This window comes from Canis lupus, chromosome 17, assembly GCF_003254725.2.
Source record: "Canis lupus dingo isolate Sandy chromosome 17, ASM325472v2, whole genome shotgun sequence".
Classification (NCBI taxonomy): domain Eukaryota; kingdom Metazoa; phylum Chordata; class Mammalia; order Carnivora; family Canidae; genus Canis; species Canis lupus.
This window is the reverse complement of record NC_064259.1, coordinates 35,633,499-35,647,594: the sequence shown is the minus strand read 5'-3', so window position 1 is coordinate 35,647,594 and position 14,096 is coordinate 35,633,499. Positions and strand designations below refer to the sequence as shown.

The window sequence follows — 14,096 nt, the reverse complement described above, 5'->3', positions numbered from 1 at the left end:
TTTCATCTTCTGCCCTCTCCTCCATCGTCTAGAACAAAATGAAATCTGTACCCCTCCCAGAGCTGTGCATGGAAGAAATGGAGGGCAGAGTGTTCAGGGAGAAATGCTCTTCTGTATGTCCTGAGCCAGACTTGTGGGGCCAGAAGTTCCCAGATGATTGAGTTCTCCATTCTGGGGGAGAGTCACCGCTTTTCTGAACACTGGGATGTCTGCTTTCCAGCTGCTGCTCCACTTAGATATTTATTTAGATGCTTGACAAAGAACTATCAAGGGGCAGAGCAGGTGTAATGTTCTCACCAACTGCTGCCATCCATTTGATGAATATGTTATTTTTGATCGTATGATCCTCTTAGATGATGATCAGGCACATGTACATGTAACACTCGCACCTGATGACATTAGTCTGGAAAAACATTGGTCCATTTCCCTTAATGGGAGAGCTTTGCATGACTGTGAGTGCTGAGCTTTGCCAAATTCGTCAGACTCTTAGATAGTAGAGCAGGTCCTCTTATTAGCAGGACAGGGAATCCCTCCGCCTTTTTCTTCCTAATTTCCCAACACCCATCTCATGCTCTATCCTTGGCCCCTGGCCTTGGAGACCATGCTCTCAGAACTATTCTAGAGCACCTATTAGCTAGCTGAGGATGGCTCTGCTACATTCCCTCTCAGAGATGCCTCACTTTGACATTAACCTTTAGAAGTGAGGGAAATCTTCCAAGCTGAAGGAAGAAACGTTGAATGGTGTAATTCCAAGATAGCTATGGCACAATGAGAAAACACGCACAGCACAACAAGAATAGATGTTTCTGGACACCCCTCCCCTGGAGAGACAGCTGTCTGGGCCCAGAAAGAACAGAACTTTGGCAGCCAGAGCTCAAGGCATGCACCAGTGCACCTGAAACACTCTAAAAATGGAAAGCTCAGAACACAACTCACATTGACCCCAGTAAGCACAGTGGAACCCACACAGTTGGTTAAATTTAATTTCCTGCAGAACCATAGAAACTTAGCTCAAATGCCACCTCCTCTGAAGTCTTCTTGAAACCCATGTTGAGTTGGGCACATCAGCTGAGTGCTCTGTTAGCAACCTGGATTTCCTCCCTTTCAGTGCACCCCGACATGCTTGCTTTCTGGGGTGCACGAAGTACCCGTCAAACCTTATTAGTCAGGGAGCTACCTGAGGTTGAGTGTCAGGTCTTGTTGATATTAGCATCCCCAATCCCTGGCACAAAATAAGCACTCATAAATGTTTATGAAGAGGGATTGTGAGAGGTATCTGCAGTCACCAAAATCACCCTTCTGTTGACTGATGATGAAATCTGAGATTCTCTCATTAGGTATTTGTTCTTTTAAGTTAAAAAGTTAGTCCTATGCACCAAAGAGCCCTTCCCACAATTAAAGTGTCATGGGGTAGGATAATTGTTACTGAGATTGTAGGGGGTGGGTTTGAGATGAGCACTGCAGAATGTTGGGGCAGACTTGGAACTTGTGATGAGAGTACCAGGATTGAAGGGATGAAGGCATTCCAGGGCATCAATGGTACAGAGGTACAGGCATGAGAGAAAACCAGTTACTGCCCAAAGACTAGGTCTGAAACTTGATTCCTATATCAGTAGTAGTTCTGTTCCCTTATTAAATATAAGAAAAAATAGAAATACATATTTTCAGGAGAGCCAGGTACTAGAGAAACATTACCTGCCATACCATAGGCTCTTGTGGAACAAGGAACCTTAGAAACATTGGTAGCCACTTCTTTCCATGAGGCACTGGCTTGCAAGAAACAGAGATGGTGGCAGGAAAAGACAGGGGATATGGACTGAATGTCAACACTGCAGACCCCTGCCACTCGTCACCATCTGTGCTAAAGAATTCAAACAGGGATTGACTCTATTCACCCTGGACTGGGTTCAGAAATGCAGTCAAGCCCCATATGAGAACGCTTCTCCTTCTGTGTGGGAGGCCTGCTCCCATGACCAGCCCCAGATGACTGAGTGGTGGCTGTGGGCATGTGTGGTGCATACACAGGATATTTGCTCCTGCTCATTGCCCAGGGGCCTAGGCCTCTTTCAAAGGCAAGGGGCTGTGATAGGGTCTGTGGGTATTAAAAGGCCTCCTGCAGAAAGGAGGACATCATAGTCCTCCCTGCACTTGATGGGAGGTGCTTACAATTAACTCTTGGCTGCTAGGTCTGGTGCTTAAACTAGCTACCACCTACACATGTTGAGAAAAGGAAGAAAGAGCAGTTAGAATGCAGGAAAAAGGGAAAAACCCCACCTCGCCCACTTGACAGGCTCAAACTGCCACTGCCAGCCGCCTGTGAGGCAGGGACAGTCCCCTACAAACGCCTTTAGATACTGGGGTTGCTGTGGTGAGCACCCCATTAGAGCTGGAGTTGCTGAGGCCTTGCCTACCGTGCAAAAGCACAAAAAGAGGCCCTGCAAGGATGTGTTGGCCATTCCCAAAATGGAATGGCTCAGTGTCTGCCCCTTGGGCCAAGCAACACGGAGGGGAGTGGCTAGGGTAAGCACGGGACTATGGGAGAAGTGAAGCAGAAAGAATCTTCGTGACAATGACAATTTACGGAACACTAGATAACCAGCCTGCTGGGTGTTTCTAAACCTTCTGAGAGGAGGTGAGTCAGTGGAGCGGTCATGTGGAAAATCCCCTTTCTCTTCAACGCACAGCCATTCCCGCGTTAAGGTAGACCCTCATCCCTACCAGGCTGGGATCCCATCAGGCTAGCAGAAAATGCATGTTTCTGGGAAGAAGCTGCATTTGTGTAAACTGGGAGGATTGACTGGTTGGGTCATGTTGTTCACTTGACAACTTCTGATTTCAAGAAGGACTCAAGTGGGTACAATTTGAGAGAACATCATTAGACAGAGAAAGGGCCTGATCTGGCCAGACCACAGTGGTGAGGGGAACATGTGGAAGAGAGGCTGGGCATGCCTCCTTCCATATCTGCCCATTTCACTTGTGCATTGTGGGGCAGCATTAATACTTGGCAGCTGTTAAGAAATGCTAAGGAAGCTTCTGGCAGCCCTCCAGCCAGCCCAGCATACCTCGGGTCAATGGAGCCTTTCTAGGGAATCATCTCGGCAAGTTTTCTTGACTTTAGCCTGGCAACTGTGCCCACCAACTCTGATGGGCTCCTGCACATGCCAGCTGGGCAGCCCACAGATACTACAGCTGCTCTGCTTGTGTCCTAGACCAACGTATCATCTGCCTTGCTATGGACAGTTCGCCCCCTCCCCCACCAGCACTCCATGGAGGTTGGACTGGGGCATCATTGCTGCTGGCACAACAGCCCTGCCAAAGGTTTGCAATTAGGGGAGTCAAGATTCAAGATGTGCTATTTATTTCATGTGGGCAGCTCAGTTCTTGCTGCTGTTTTCTATAGTAGATGTGGTATGATATCGGGTCCCACCTACAGAAAGGGCTACTTTGAACTTCACGTGGCACCTCTAGCTGGAACCTTAGACAGAGAGGCTAGCCAGGCCTGCAGGGTGAGGAATGTTCCAGGCACTCGCTTAGCATCACTGGAGCGGAGAAGGCTTGTTCTACTGCCTTGCTCCAATTATAACCAATCAGCCAGAGCTTCTTCAAGCAGCTCAGTCTCCTGATCTGGGGGAGCAGCATTTACCGGGAAGCATCACTTTCCCCGGAACATCCTTCCTGCTTTTCCAAGGAAAGTGGGGAGGCATAGCAGGTGATTGCCTCAGGGAGCATTTGTCCCAGTGAGGATCTTCGCTGAGGCTGCTGTCTCCTACCCAAATTGGCAATGACTGCTGCCAGGTGTGTAAGAAACTCCCTGGAGGACAGAATGAGGAAGTGTGATCATTTATGTTTGATTTAGAAAATGAAGGTCCAAATGCAGATTGGCAGCAAGAGGTCTGTCTTCCTGCCAATTTCCATCACTGAAACCAGGGCACAATTTTAAGATGTGACAATTGAGGGGAAGTGAGGCAAGGAGCATCTGGACCAATTGTGAGAGTGAATCCTCATAGGCAAGTTTGATCCCTTCAGTTGAGGGAGGGATTTTGGACTTGATTAATAAATAGGCTAACCTAGTGCCCTGGTTTGCCTGGGACAGTCATGGTTTCTGCCAGCCACCCACGTTTAATTTTTGGTGCCCCCTTCACTTTCAGAAAAGTTCAGGTTCGGTTGATAAGTTTTATGACCACTCTATGCCAAAGGGGAGAGAGACTGTGAGAGAGGGCTGGAGATGAATCCAGAAGAGTGACAAGTAGGATGGGGGATTCTGAGAAAGTTAATTTTGCTGAGCCTCAAGGAAAGAGTAGAGGCAGTAGAGGTTGGCCCATTCTCAAACATGTTCAGAGCCACAGGTTTGCTGGCCATGTCCAGGCACAGATTTGCAGAGTGTGGATGCTGGAAGCATCTCTGGGGGTAACCTAATTCATTTCCTCTTTCACCACAAGATGACATGGGGCTAAAAGAGATAGCAGTGAACCTGCCCAAGGTCACACCTGGATCCCAGCATTGTGGGGACCAGGCTCCCCTGGGGGGTCAGGCCCAGGTGCTCTGTTCTGGAAGAGAGGGAAAGAGTGTCTCTGAAAGGTGCCACAGAGGATTAACAGCTGTACTGCCAACATATAGTATAACATCCAGTGCTCATCCCATCAAGTGCCCTCCTCAGTGCCCATCACCCAGTTACCTATATGTTGGCAAATTGAACTTCAATTAAAAAAAATAAATGGGAAAAAAGGAACCCCCCCCAAAAGTAGCTGTACTGCATTTGATGTGGCTGCCCCAGAGCAGAGGGAGTCACAGGCTGTGCCTTGGACCTGAGGCTGAGGAGGGGATGGCAAAGAGGGTGAGGTTCAGACCTGCTGGGAACAAGTGGGGTGTGGGGTTGGAGCACAGGTCTGCAGCCACAAGAGAGTGGGGGATGGAGCTGAGGGGTAACCGGGTCTCCAGGGCAGTGACCACAAAGGACCAAAGACATTAATTGGCCAGTAGAACCAAGAACAGGTGAAGAAACAGGTAGGTATGGACATGAATGGGCTCAAATGAGTAATTTATAGAATTGAAATCTTTTTGGTTCAAGTTGCAGTGCAATTGTACAGAGAGGCAAACCCTATTGACAGCTGTCTTACCCCTTTGGCACATCTTTTCTCACCCCCTTAAGAGGGTTGCAGTGGTGCGAAAATCATAAGTCAGTAACCGTCTTGACCTCACCTTGGTAGATGAGGAAACTGAGTCATGGAGAAGCCAGATTCCTTCTTTCTCATGGTGCTCTCAGCAAATGGGGTGTGATTAATGACAAGCCACAAGAGCGATTCTATGAGACAAGCCACAAGAGTGACTTTGTGGTTTCACTGCAGTATGACCTCCCAGGCGGCTCTGCTGTGGCGGAGGGGTGAGGCAGTAGACTTTTCTGTGAATACACTCATCTGGTTGGAGGATGCCCAGCGTGATGCTCCCGAGACCTGGCTTTCTGGTCCCAGCTCTCTTGCCTGCTAATTAGCCATGTGATGGTAGAGACACTGCTCCTCTCTCTCCTTTACTTTTCTTCTTTGTCAGATGAAGGCTCTGGCTTCTGCCACTGCCAAAGTCTCAAGCCCTGACTGTGTTTTTCCAGAGATATCTGACCTTGGCTCAATCGGTATCTGACTTTGGCTTAGCTACATGTTCACCTCTTGCATCTTCTTTTTTTTTTTTTTTAATTTTTATTTATTTATGATAGTCATACAGAGAGAGAGAGAGAGAGAGGCAGAGACACAGGCAGAGGGAGAAGCAGGCTCCATGCACCGGGAGCCCGATGTGGGATTCGATCCCGGGTCTCCAGGATCGCGCCCTGGGCCAAAGGCAGGCGCCAAACCGCTGCGCCACCCAGGGATCCCCACCTCTTGCATCTTCTTGTGGTCTTTGTGTAGAGCACACTCACAGGTCTGCATGGAATATTTGTCCCTAGGTCTCAGATATCTCTGTTGTCAGGATACAACAGCATCACATGCAAATATCATAAAAAAAAAAACAACAACCACCCAGTGTATCTGGTTCAGATCTATAGTTTTTGCCTCCAACAACTCTTCCCCCAATGAAGTTGAATTAAATATTGACGTTATTGCGGATCATCTTCAAAGTGAATAGCTCACCCTAGTAAACGTATACTGGATGATATATGGTTGTAATCAAAATGATCTCCTGTGACCCAGAGCAAGTTCTCCCACATAACATCTACAAAAAATCCTGCGCACCATTGTCACACCCACACAGTGCTCTCTGATATGTGACATTAGAAACCTCAATCTCCTGAAAAAAAATCATAAAATAGTTTCAGTTTATATGAACTGAGCACACGTTTTGTTCAGTGAAACTTCTTTGATGATGCCTGTTCAAACACTTATAAATATTGAGAAAACTCCCACAGGCATCATCCTCAGCTGCCACAGGACATTTTGCAGAAACTAACAGGGAAGACATAAGATACTAAATGTCACTGGAGATCATGCACATGCCGGGACACTTTAGGCTGCCTTAACCTTCCTCTGCCACCCGCAACTGCTGGTGTCTGAGCAAATGTTCCAGAGAAGCCAGGCTGGGGAAGTAGAAGAGTCAACAGGAAGGTGAGAAAGTGAGAGGAGACGCAGGATTTTGGTGGCATCTTTTTCCACCCTCTCGCTATGGATGTGAAGAAGCTCAGAGTGACTGGGGCATCCCAAGTCACTAGTACTACCAAGCCGCACACAGGAGCGCGTTCAGCACACAGAGGCACTGCGGAGAGGGAAAATGGGGGGGGGGTGGAGGGACAGTAGAAGAATAAGAGAGAAGAGAGAAGGAGCAGATATCAGGAGAAAACACTGCACAGAGTAGGAAGGAAGAGCCAAAAGGCTCTGGGCCCTTGTCCCCTTGCATAGTGTCAGGGGGTAAAGAAGTGAGTGTCTGGGGCCCAAGAGCTGCTTCAAGGCCACAGAAATACAGCCCATACCTGGGAGGACAAGTCTTTGGAAATAAGTGTCAGGTCAGGGGATTGAGTGCTAACTGGAAAACCTCAAAACACTGAGAAAAGCTCACATGCCTGACTTTGTGCGGTTCAGAGTTGGTATATTACACCCGGGACTCTGGTGGAGCAGGTCTCCCAGACACATCCATTATTCCATATCAGTTCTTCTTTATTATAAAATTAACATCACTGAAAGCTCAGAAAAAAAAATAAGACAGACCAAAAATATCACACCTTAGGCAAATGAGTTGGAAATCCCTTATAGTGATGCCCTATTTTTTCCACCCATCTCTAAAGTCGGAGGACACCTGGTATGGTGTTTAGGTAAGAGATGCAGTTCCTGGACCACACAGTTTCCTGATGGTACAGAATTGAAGTGACGTCATGGAAATGCATATGTCTCAAGGTCACTCTAAGTATAGTTTCTAGGTGAAAACATGAGTCTTAGTCATTGGTGGAAAGGTATTTGTGTGCCTTTGTGACTTGCCGGTATCTACTGCTCTCTGCCTTCAAAGACAAAATTTTAATTCAATTCATGCAGGCTGCAGGCCAAGTTTTCCCACACTTTCGGCTCACCTAGATGTACAACCTAAATGTAGGTTATACCACACCTGTGCTCCTTTGTCATTCAAAAGGAAATAAAACAACTGTTACCCAGAAATGGTGAAGTTTTTCTTCCGCTCAAGGGCAAGGAATCTATGACATAAGATGCCCACTCCAGCGGTTAATCTGAACGGTCTCATTTGTGTAGTGTTCCCCATGGTGACGAAAGCGAGGATGTGGCAGGCACAGAACGTATGGAATCCTTTGTCTTAATTAGAAAGTACAGTGAGAGTCATGGAATTTGGCCAAGCCTCATAAATCTGCTAAAAGAATCAAGACTCTGTCAGATAAGCTTAAATAGAACCAACTGAGCCCTCTGGAGAATTAAATAGATTCCCTGCTAGTAGTTGACACCCACTCTCCTGTCACTTTGCTGCACTCCACGGACGGCGGGTGTGCTCATTAACCAGCAACCCTCCTACCCGCCGATGACAAGTTTATCCCCGCGGAGCACAGAACTCAGGGATGATAAATTTACTCCTGCTTGTAAAAATGAAACTCTCCTCAGGGCAATAAAAGTGCTGCAAGCCTTTAAGGAAATCAGTACTTTGTCTGATAACTTACCTTCATTAACAAAGCCTGGTCCTCTTGGTCAGGACAGCTCCTCACTGCCAGGGAGAACTGCTCTAAAGTCACTGGAAGGGAACAAACCGAAAAGGTGAATGACCTCCCTTCAGCTCCCAAGCTCCTCTGGTATGGAGAGGAACACTGCAGTTATAACGGACACAGGGGGCATGCCACCTGCCTTTCCCTGGTGATAGGATAGAGAGAGCTCCCTCTGTCCCCGGACTGGGTCGGGGCCAGCACACAGGGACTTCTGTACCGTTGTGAGCTGGGGTGACTAACATCAGAGCACAGGGCTATGACCATCAATAGAGCTTTATCCTCCTCCAGGAGGTCCTGGGTTCAGCCACCAATGATCAGCTGGTCCCCCAAGGACCACATCATATCCCTGTTTTGTATGATCTCCATTTAGAAAAGCACCTGCCTTTGTAAATTTGGCTATGGTAAATTTTCTGTCTGCCTTCTGTTGTGATTCCCATGGATTTAAGGCCTCTCATGGTGTGAACATGATAACGGCCCCCGGTGTTGACCCTCAGGCAAATCCCCCAAACTCCTCTCTATAAGGAGGAGCAACATAACAAGTCATGTTTTCCAGCTATTCTTGTCCAACAGAACGGCAGAGAGAAACTCAGGAAAGCTTGAAAAAAAAAAATCCAACAACTTTAAGGACCCATTTAAATTGGCCACAAGAGTTCTAGGAATATTAATTTTGATAATTTACACAAATTACGTTCCCTTCTCTGTCACGGTGGCTGGGCTCCCATCAAGAGCCCACTTGTGTGGCCACCCCCTTTTTATTTTGGTCTAACTAAACACCAAACCACACGCTGCCTTCCCTGCACACTGTTTTGACTATGTTATTTCACTTTTTAAAATGCTCCCATGAGAAATATCAGAAAGGGAGACAGAACGTAAAGACTGCTAACTCTGGGAAACGAACTAGGGGTGGTAGAAGGGGAGGAGGGCGGGGGGTGGGAGTGAATGGGTGACGGGCACTGGGTGTTATTCTGTATGTTAGTAAATTGAACACCAATAAAAAATAAATTAAAAAATAAAATAAAATGCTCCCATGAGTCCCTACCACCCTCAGATTTAAATCTATTTCTTTTGACAGGCATTAAGGCTTTAACTTAGTCAACCATCTAGATGAGCCTATTATTTCTAGACTCAAAGCAGTGTTCACTCTTCTACCTGCCATAACCTTTCACCACCATCTGCTGGGTACCGTCCTACCACTTGCCTTTGAGCAGAGCAAAGCCCATCCCTCCCCTGGAACCTCGCAGGCCGGCCCATCCAACCATTCAAAGCCCCTGACCACCTCTGGGGCCAGCCCAACTTCCACAGAGCTCACAGAAGTACGCAGAGCTATACCCAGCCTCATGACTAGGGGACAGCCTGACTCCACTGTTCTGACTCCAAGGATGTCTGGATGTTATGTTTACAAATGCAGATATTTTGAAGATAATTGTATCATCAAGAGCGAATTTTCATGAAGAAAGCATTGTCTCGGTAATTATTTTGTGTTGTGTTCAATGTTACCTATAAAGCACAAACTTTTAGTTTTTAATCTATGACTAAGTTATTCTGTGCAGTTGTGACTGTTATCAGTTGTATCTTGTGCTGATGACTTTTTCCAAGTCTAAATTTTTGCTCTGATCCAGTCAAAATGTGCTCAGAACCAATAGAGGGAGTCAGTGTTGCCTGCTTTATATGCTCAACCAGTTTAGCCATATTCAACTGGCTAAAATGAATATTAATTACACAGAATCTTAAATTCTTTTTAAACAGTTAAAACATTTTAAGAGTTGAGAGTTGAAATATAATACTTTCCCTGTAAGAGGAGCTTAACAGAAACTCAGCTTGAGATAAGAGCCCAAGCGAGGCTGAGTTCATATGAATGCATTTGCTCACCCATTCAGAACTCACCAGCCCATGGAAGACCCTGGAAGCAACAACCCCACTCCCAGAACATGGTCATCAGCTCTGTTTTGGACTTTTGCTGTGGCATAGTTTGGTGTGACAAAATATTGAACTCTATTGTCTGAAGATGAGTAAAGAATACAAATTCTTAAGCATCTACAAATTTAGATGCTAGGTTTTCTTTAGACATTTCTGAAGGTAGCTATTTCACTTAGTAAAGGTTTATGCTGTGACTTGGAATCTTCCTGAGCACAGGCCATGGGAATCTAAATGCTTGCTACTTGCCTCCTTGGAGGGCTCCTAGATTCTTGCTCCCACCTCTCCTCCTCTGTAGTGACCCCAGAGACATATGTCCAGCTGCCTGTGGCTGGACTCCACTGTGACACTTTTAGTTGTTCACAAGACGTGGCAACCAGCCAAGGCAGCTATTTCTTTGAACTGTGAACATACAATCCAAACCAGTTGACTTCCATGCCTAGTCAACCCTTCCCTAAATTTTCCCATTTTTGTGGAACTGTCTTCCACCAGCCAGTAGGCCCAGATCTCTGATTCTTCCTTCTGCCGCCGAGCCTGCCCTTCTTGCACAATGTCTCCCCAGTGCACCCCTTCTCACAGCGCGGGTGCCACTTTGACTCTGCATAATGCTTCTGCCTCATTCCCCAACATGGATGCCCCATCCCCCTCTCAGGCCCTGGGCCCACTGCTGCCACCACAGGAGAACTAGCACTGCCAGATCTCTGCACACACCTCCTTCTCTCTGCATCTCAGCTCCTCTTCTCTGGTGGAAAGCCCCCTTTGCCAGCTCCTTGCTATCATAAATCCATGGCTGGGTTCTTGGCCACATGATCTGCTCAGTCTTCTTTCCATCTGCTCAAACCCTACCCTTCTTCTGGGCCCAACTGGTCAAGGTGGAGTCAGATAGCTCTCACTTGAGGTCTTCACCTCCACTCCCAGCTGTGTCCTTTGACGAGCCACATGCTCTCCCTGGGCCTTAGATTCCTACAGTCACCTGTGGAGACCAGTGCCTGCCTCGTGGAAGTGGTGTGAGGATGAGTGGAGAGGCCATAGGCTATGTCACTGTGTCTAGCACAGCACTGGCTCCCCACTCTGCACCCTTGAGAAGCTTTCTCTTTCCCCATCACATGGATTTCTTCCCCATTTCATGCCTTGGTGGGACACATTACACTCTGGATTCTTCTCTTTTTTTAAACAAATTTTAAATTTCTTAAAAAAGATTTTATTTATTCATCACACACACACACAGAGAAAGAGAGAGAGAAAGACAGAGAGATAGACATAGGAAGAGGGAGAAGCAGGCTCCCCAAGGGGAGCCAGGGATCATGACCTGAGCCAAAGGCAGATGCTCAACCACAGAGCCACACAGGAGTCCCTGGGTTCTTTCCTTTAAATCATTTTTTGGCTTATAGGTGCACACACTGCCTTGTCTGAGGAATGAGCCTGTGTACTCCAGAGACAGACTTGTGTCTTTTCCCAAACTCTGGTCTATACATGTCATGTCCAACATGCCAAAGTCACCACCCAGTTTTGTGGAACTGGACTGGAGCGCCCTGTGGGAATACGGGGCCCACAGATGGAGTTTCCCCATAACTGGTTGGCTCGAGTTCACGAGGCAAGCGCCTCTCATCCCATCCACACAAGCAACAAAAGCCAACCCCGCCAACTGGGCACCAGCAGAAGCAGAGCACAGGGATTTCTCAGCTGTTTCCTCTTGCCTTAGATGTCAGTGTGACCTATGCTTTCATGCCAACAGTGGGCTCACCGCTCACCTCACCCCACTCTGATTTCTACCAAATTGCAAGAGAAGACAGAGGGTATAAACACTGCCAGCTCCTCTCTACCAGGCCTGGTGGCCTCTGTGCCTGGGCTGCCTAACTCATTGACAAGGACTGCTGAGAAGCACCAGAACAAGGTTCATGTTTCATTCCCCCTTCCACTCCCCTCCCCGATTTTTAAATAAGAAAAAAAAAAAAAAAAAGAGGGACCTCTGGGTGGCTCAGTGGTTGAGCCTCTGCCTTCAGCTCAGGGTGTGATCCCGGTGTCCAGGGATTGAGTCTTGCATTGGGCTCCCTGTAGGAAGCCTGTTTCTCTTTCTGCCTGTGACTCTGCCTCTCTGTCTCTGTCTCTCATGAATTAAAAAAAAAAAAAAAAAGTCTTTTTTTAAAAAAAGAAAAAAAACCTCTAAAAATGAAAACATCTGTGGTATCTACCTTCCTCTACCCCTGCTGCTGATTCAACGGGCTGACTGCCTGATGAAAATAAGGCAGCCAGGAAAACACAAGGCTCGTGGCAGCAGCGCGAGTCTCCTTCAAGGACTCTGGGTGAAATGTTTTTGATTCTACATTGATTGTTTTAATGCCTCTTAAGGGTCCCCGGGGTGGTTCGTGTCAGCAGGGGGTTGCAAAGGCTTCCACCTGCCTGAGGACAGTTCTCTTGGTTCGATCCACCCACTCTGTGTGACAGAAAGATGGCCTGATGGTAGAGGGAGAACAACAGATTTTGAGATAACAAGTCGGCTTTGGGGTGGTGGGGGGAGCCTAGAAAAAAGTGACCGGGTTGAAGTAGGAAGATGGTAGTTTGGGAGAAAACACTTAGAGGCCAGCGTGAAATACAGATGTCTCCTCTTGTGGCTATGGGCCACCATGGGCTCAGATGTGCAGTACAACAGCCTCACCCCTGCTGCCATTTCTGAAAGGTAGACAGGATTTTTCAATGTGGGAGATCCCTAAAACAAGGAAATGGTTGTACCTAGAATATCTTTCATTATGACATGTTAATGCAAATAAGGGGGGAGAGTAAAACAAACCAAATGTACAAGAGCATTGAACTTGTGTTTCCCTTTGAATTACGGCTCTAAGGTTGAGGAACTAAGGCTAACTTAGCAGGCACAAGTGACCTTAATAGATAACACAGGGCGCTGTGTTGCTCAGGAATGCGGTCTCAGAATGTTCTTTCACCTTCTCTCACAAACCCTGTGACAGTGCCCTGGAGAACTGGGATCCTGCCCCAGGTGCCAAGCTTTAACTCTACCATTTGTCTGGCTTCAGCCTTCTCCATGGGGCAATGGGGGAGTACCCACCTGGAGTCTGCCCCTCACTTCTCCAGGTACCCAGGATCCTGGGGTTATAGCTTGAGTCTCTTCCCTGGGAATGGACTCCATCTGGTGTGTGTATCCCTAGACTCATGAGGGTAGCCAAGGGAAGCCATTGGCAGGGTGGGACACTGACCTTGTATGTCTAGACTAGATGATCCACATGGTGTGGGATGGATCTGGGGGTGGGAATAGTCAGGGATCTGCGATGGGGATTCTTCTCCCCATGCTGCTGAGTGCACAAAACTTCTGAGCCTGAGAACTGTAAATTGGAGTCTGGCCTTCTGGATGAATGAAGCTACATTTGTTCAGGCAGGAGGACAGAGTATATTTTCTTCAACACTTTGTCAGCTTGTTTTACACACTTCCCCTGGGCCCCACACATAGCAGCAGGGCAGACTTGTGATACGGAACAAGACCTGATGCTAAAATACAGGCTCACCCAAACCTCTTCAAAGCCAGGCCCTTCCATCTATCTCTGGAAAGAGGACATAGGTCCCAGCTGCGTCTCCCCTCTGGTAGGAGAAGGAGGCTTTCACCTTTCATACTTACAATGAAGATAAGGAAAACAGAAATAGGGAGGCAGACATCTGCCCCAAAACAGAAGTTTCCACCTGGAGGAATGTGACAGCCGAGCACCCTGGAGGCTGGCACTGTGCTCTGGAAGCAGTGCTCCCTTGCTAATGCTTCCCTGGCACCAGGGGCGGCTTGTCCCACATCTCCAGACCCTTGAGGGTCTGAAGGTCAGGTTCACATGGCACCTACACCCGAGGCTTCTGGTCCGGGGTCCTCCACTTACTCTGTGGCACAACATGGAGTATGCTGGTGGCTGTCCCTCAGCCCACTGCTCTCACCTGTGCGTGACAGCCTGCTGTCAGCTCATTTTGTAGAACTAGCACTCCAGGCTTCTAAAGTCCCCCACACACCTATTCA

At 47.6% G+C, this 14,096-nt stretch overlaps 1 protein-coding gene across 4 annotated transcripts in view; it reads right to left on the bottom strand.

The window, feature by feature from the left end:
* Positions 1-14,096, bottom strand: part of ACOXL (acyl-CoA oxidase like) — a 347,270-nt gene that overhangs the window by 50,468 nt on the left and 282,706 nt on the right. For all 4 annotated transcript variants that reach the window (XM_049095680.1, XM_049095681.1, XM_025453977.3 and 1 more), the window contains one exon: positions 8,135-8,205. In XM_049095680.1, coding sequence (XP_048951637.1) covers positions 8,135-8,205 — 71 coding nt within the window. The remainder of the gene's footprint in view (positions 1-8,134; positions 8,206-14,096) is intronic.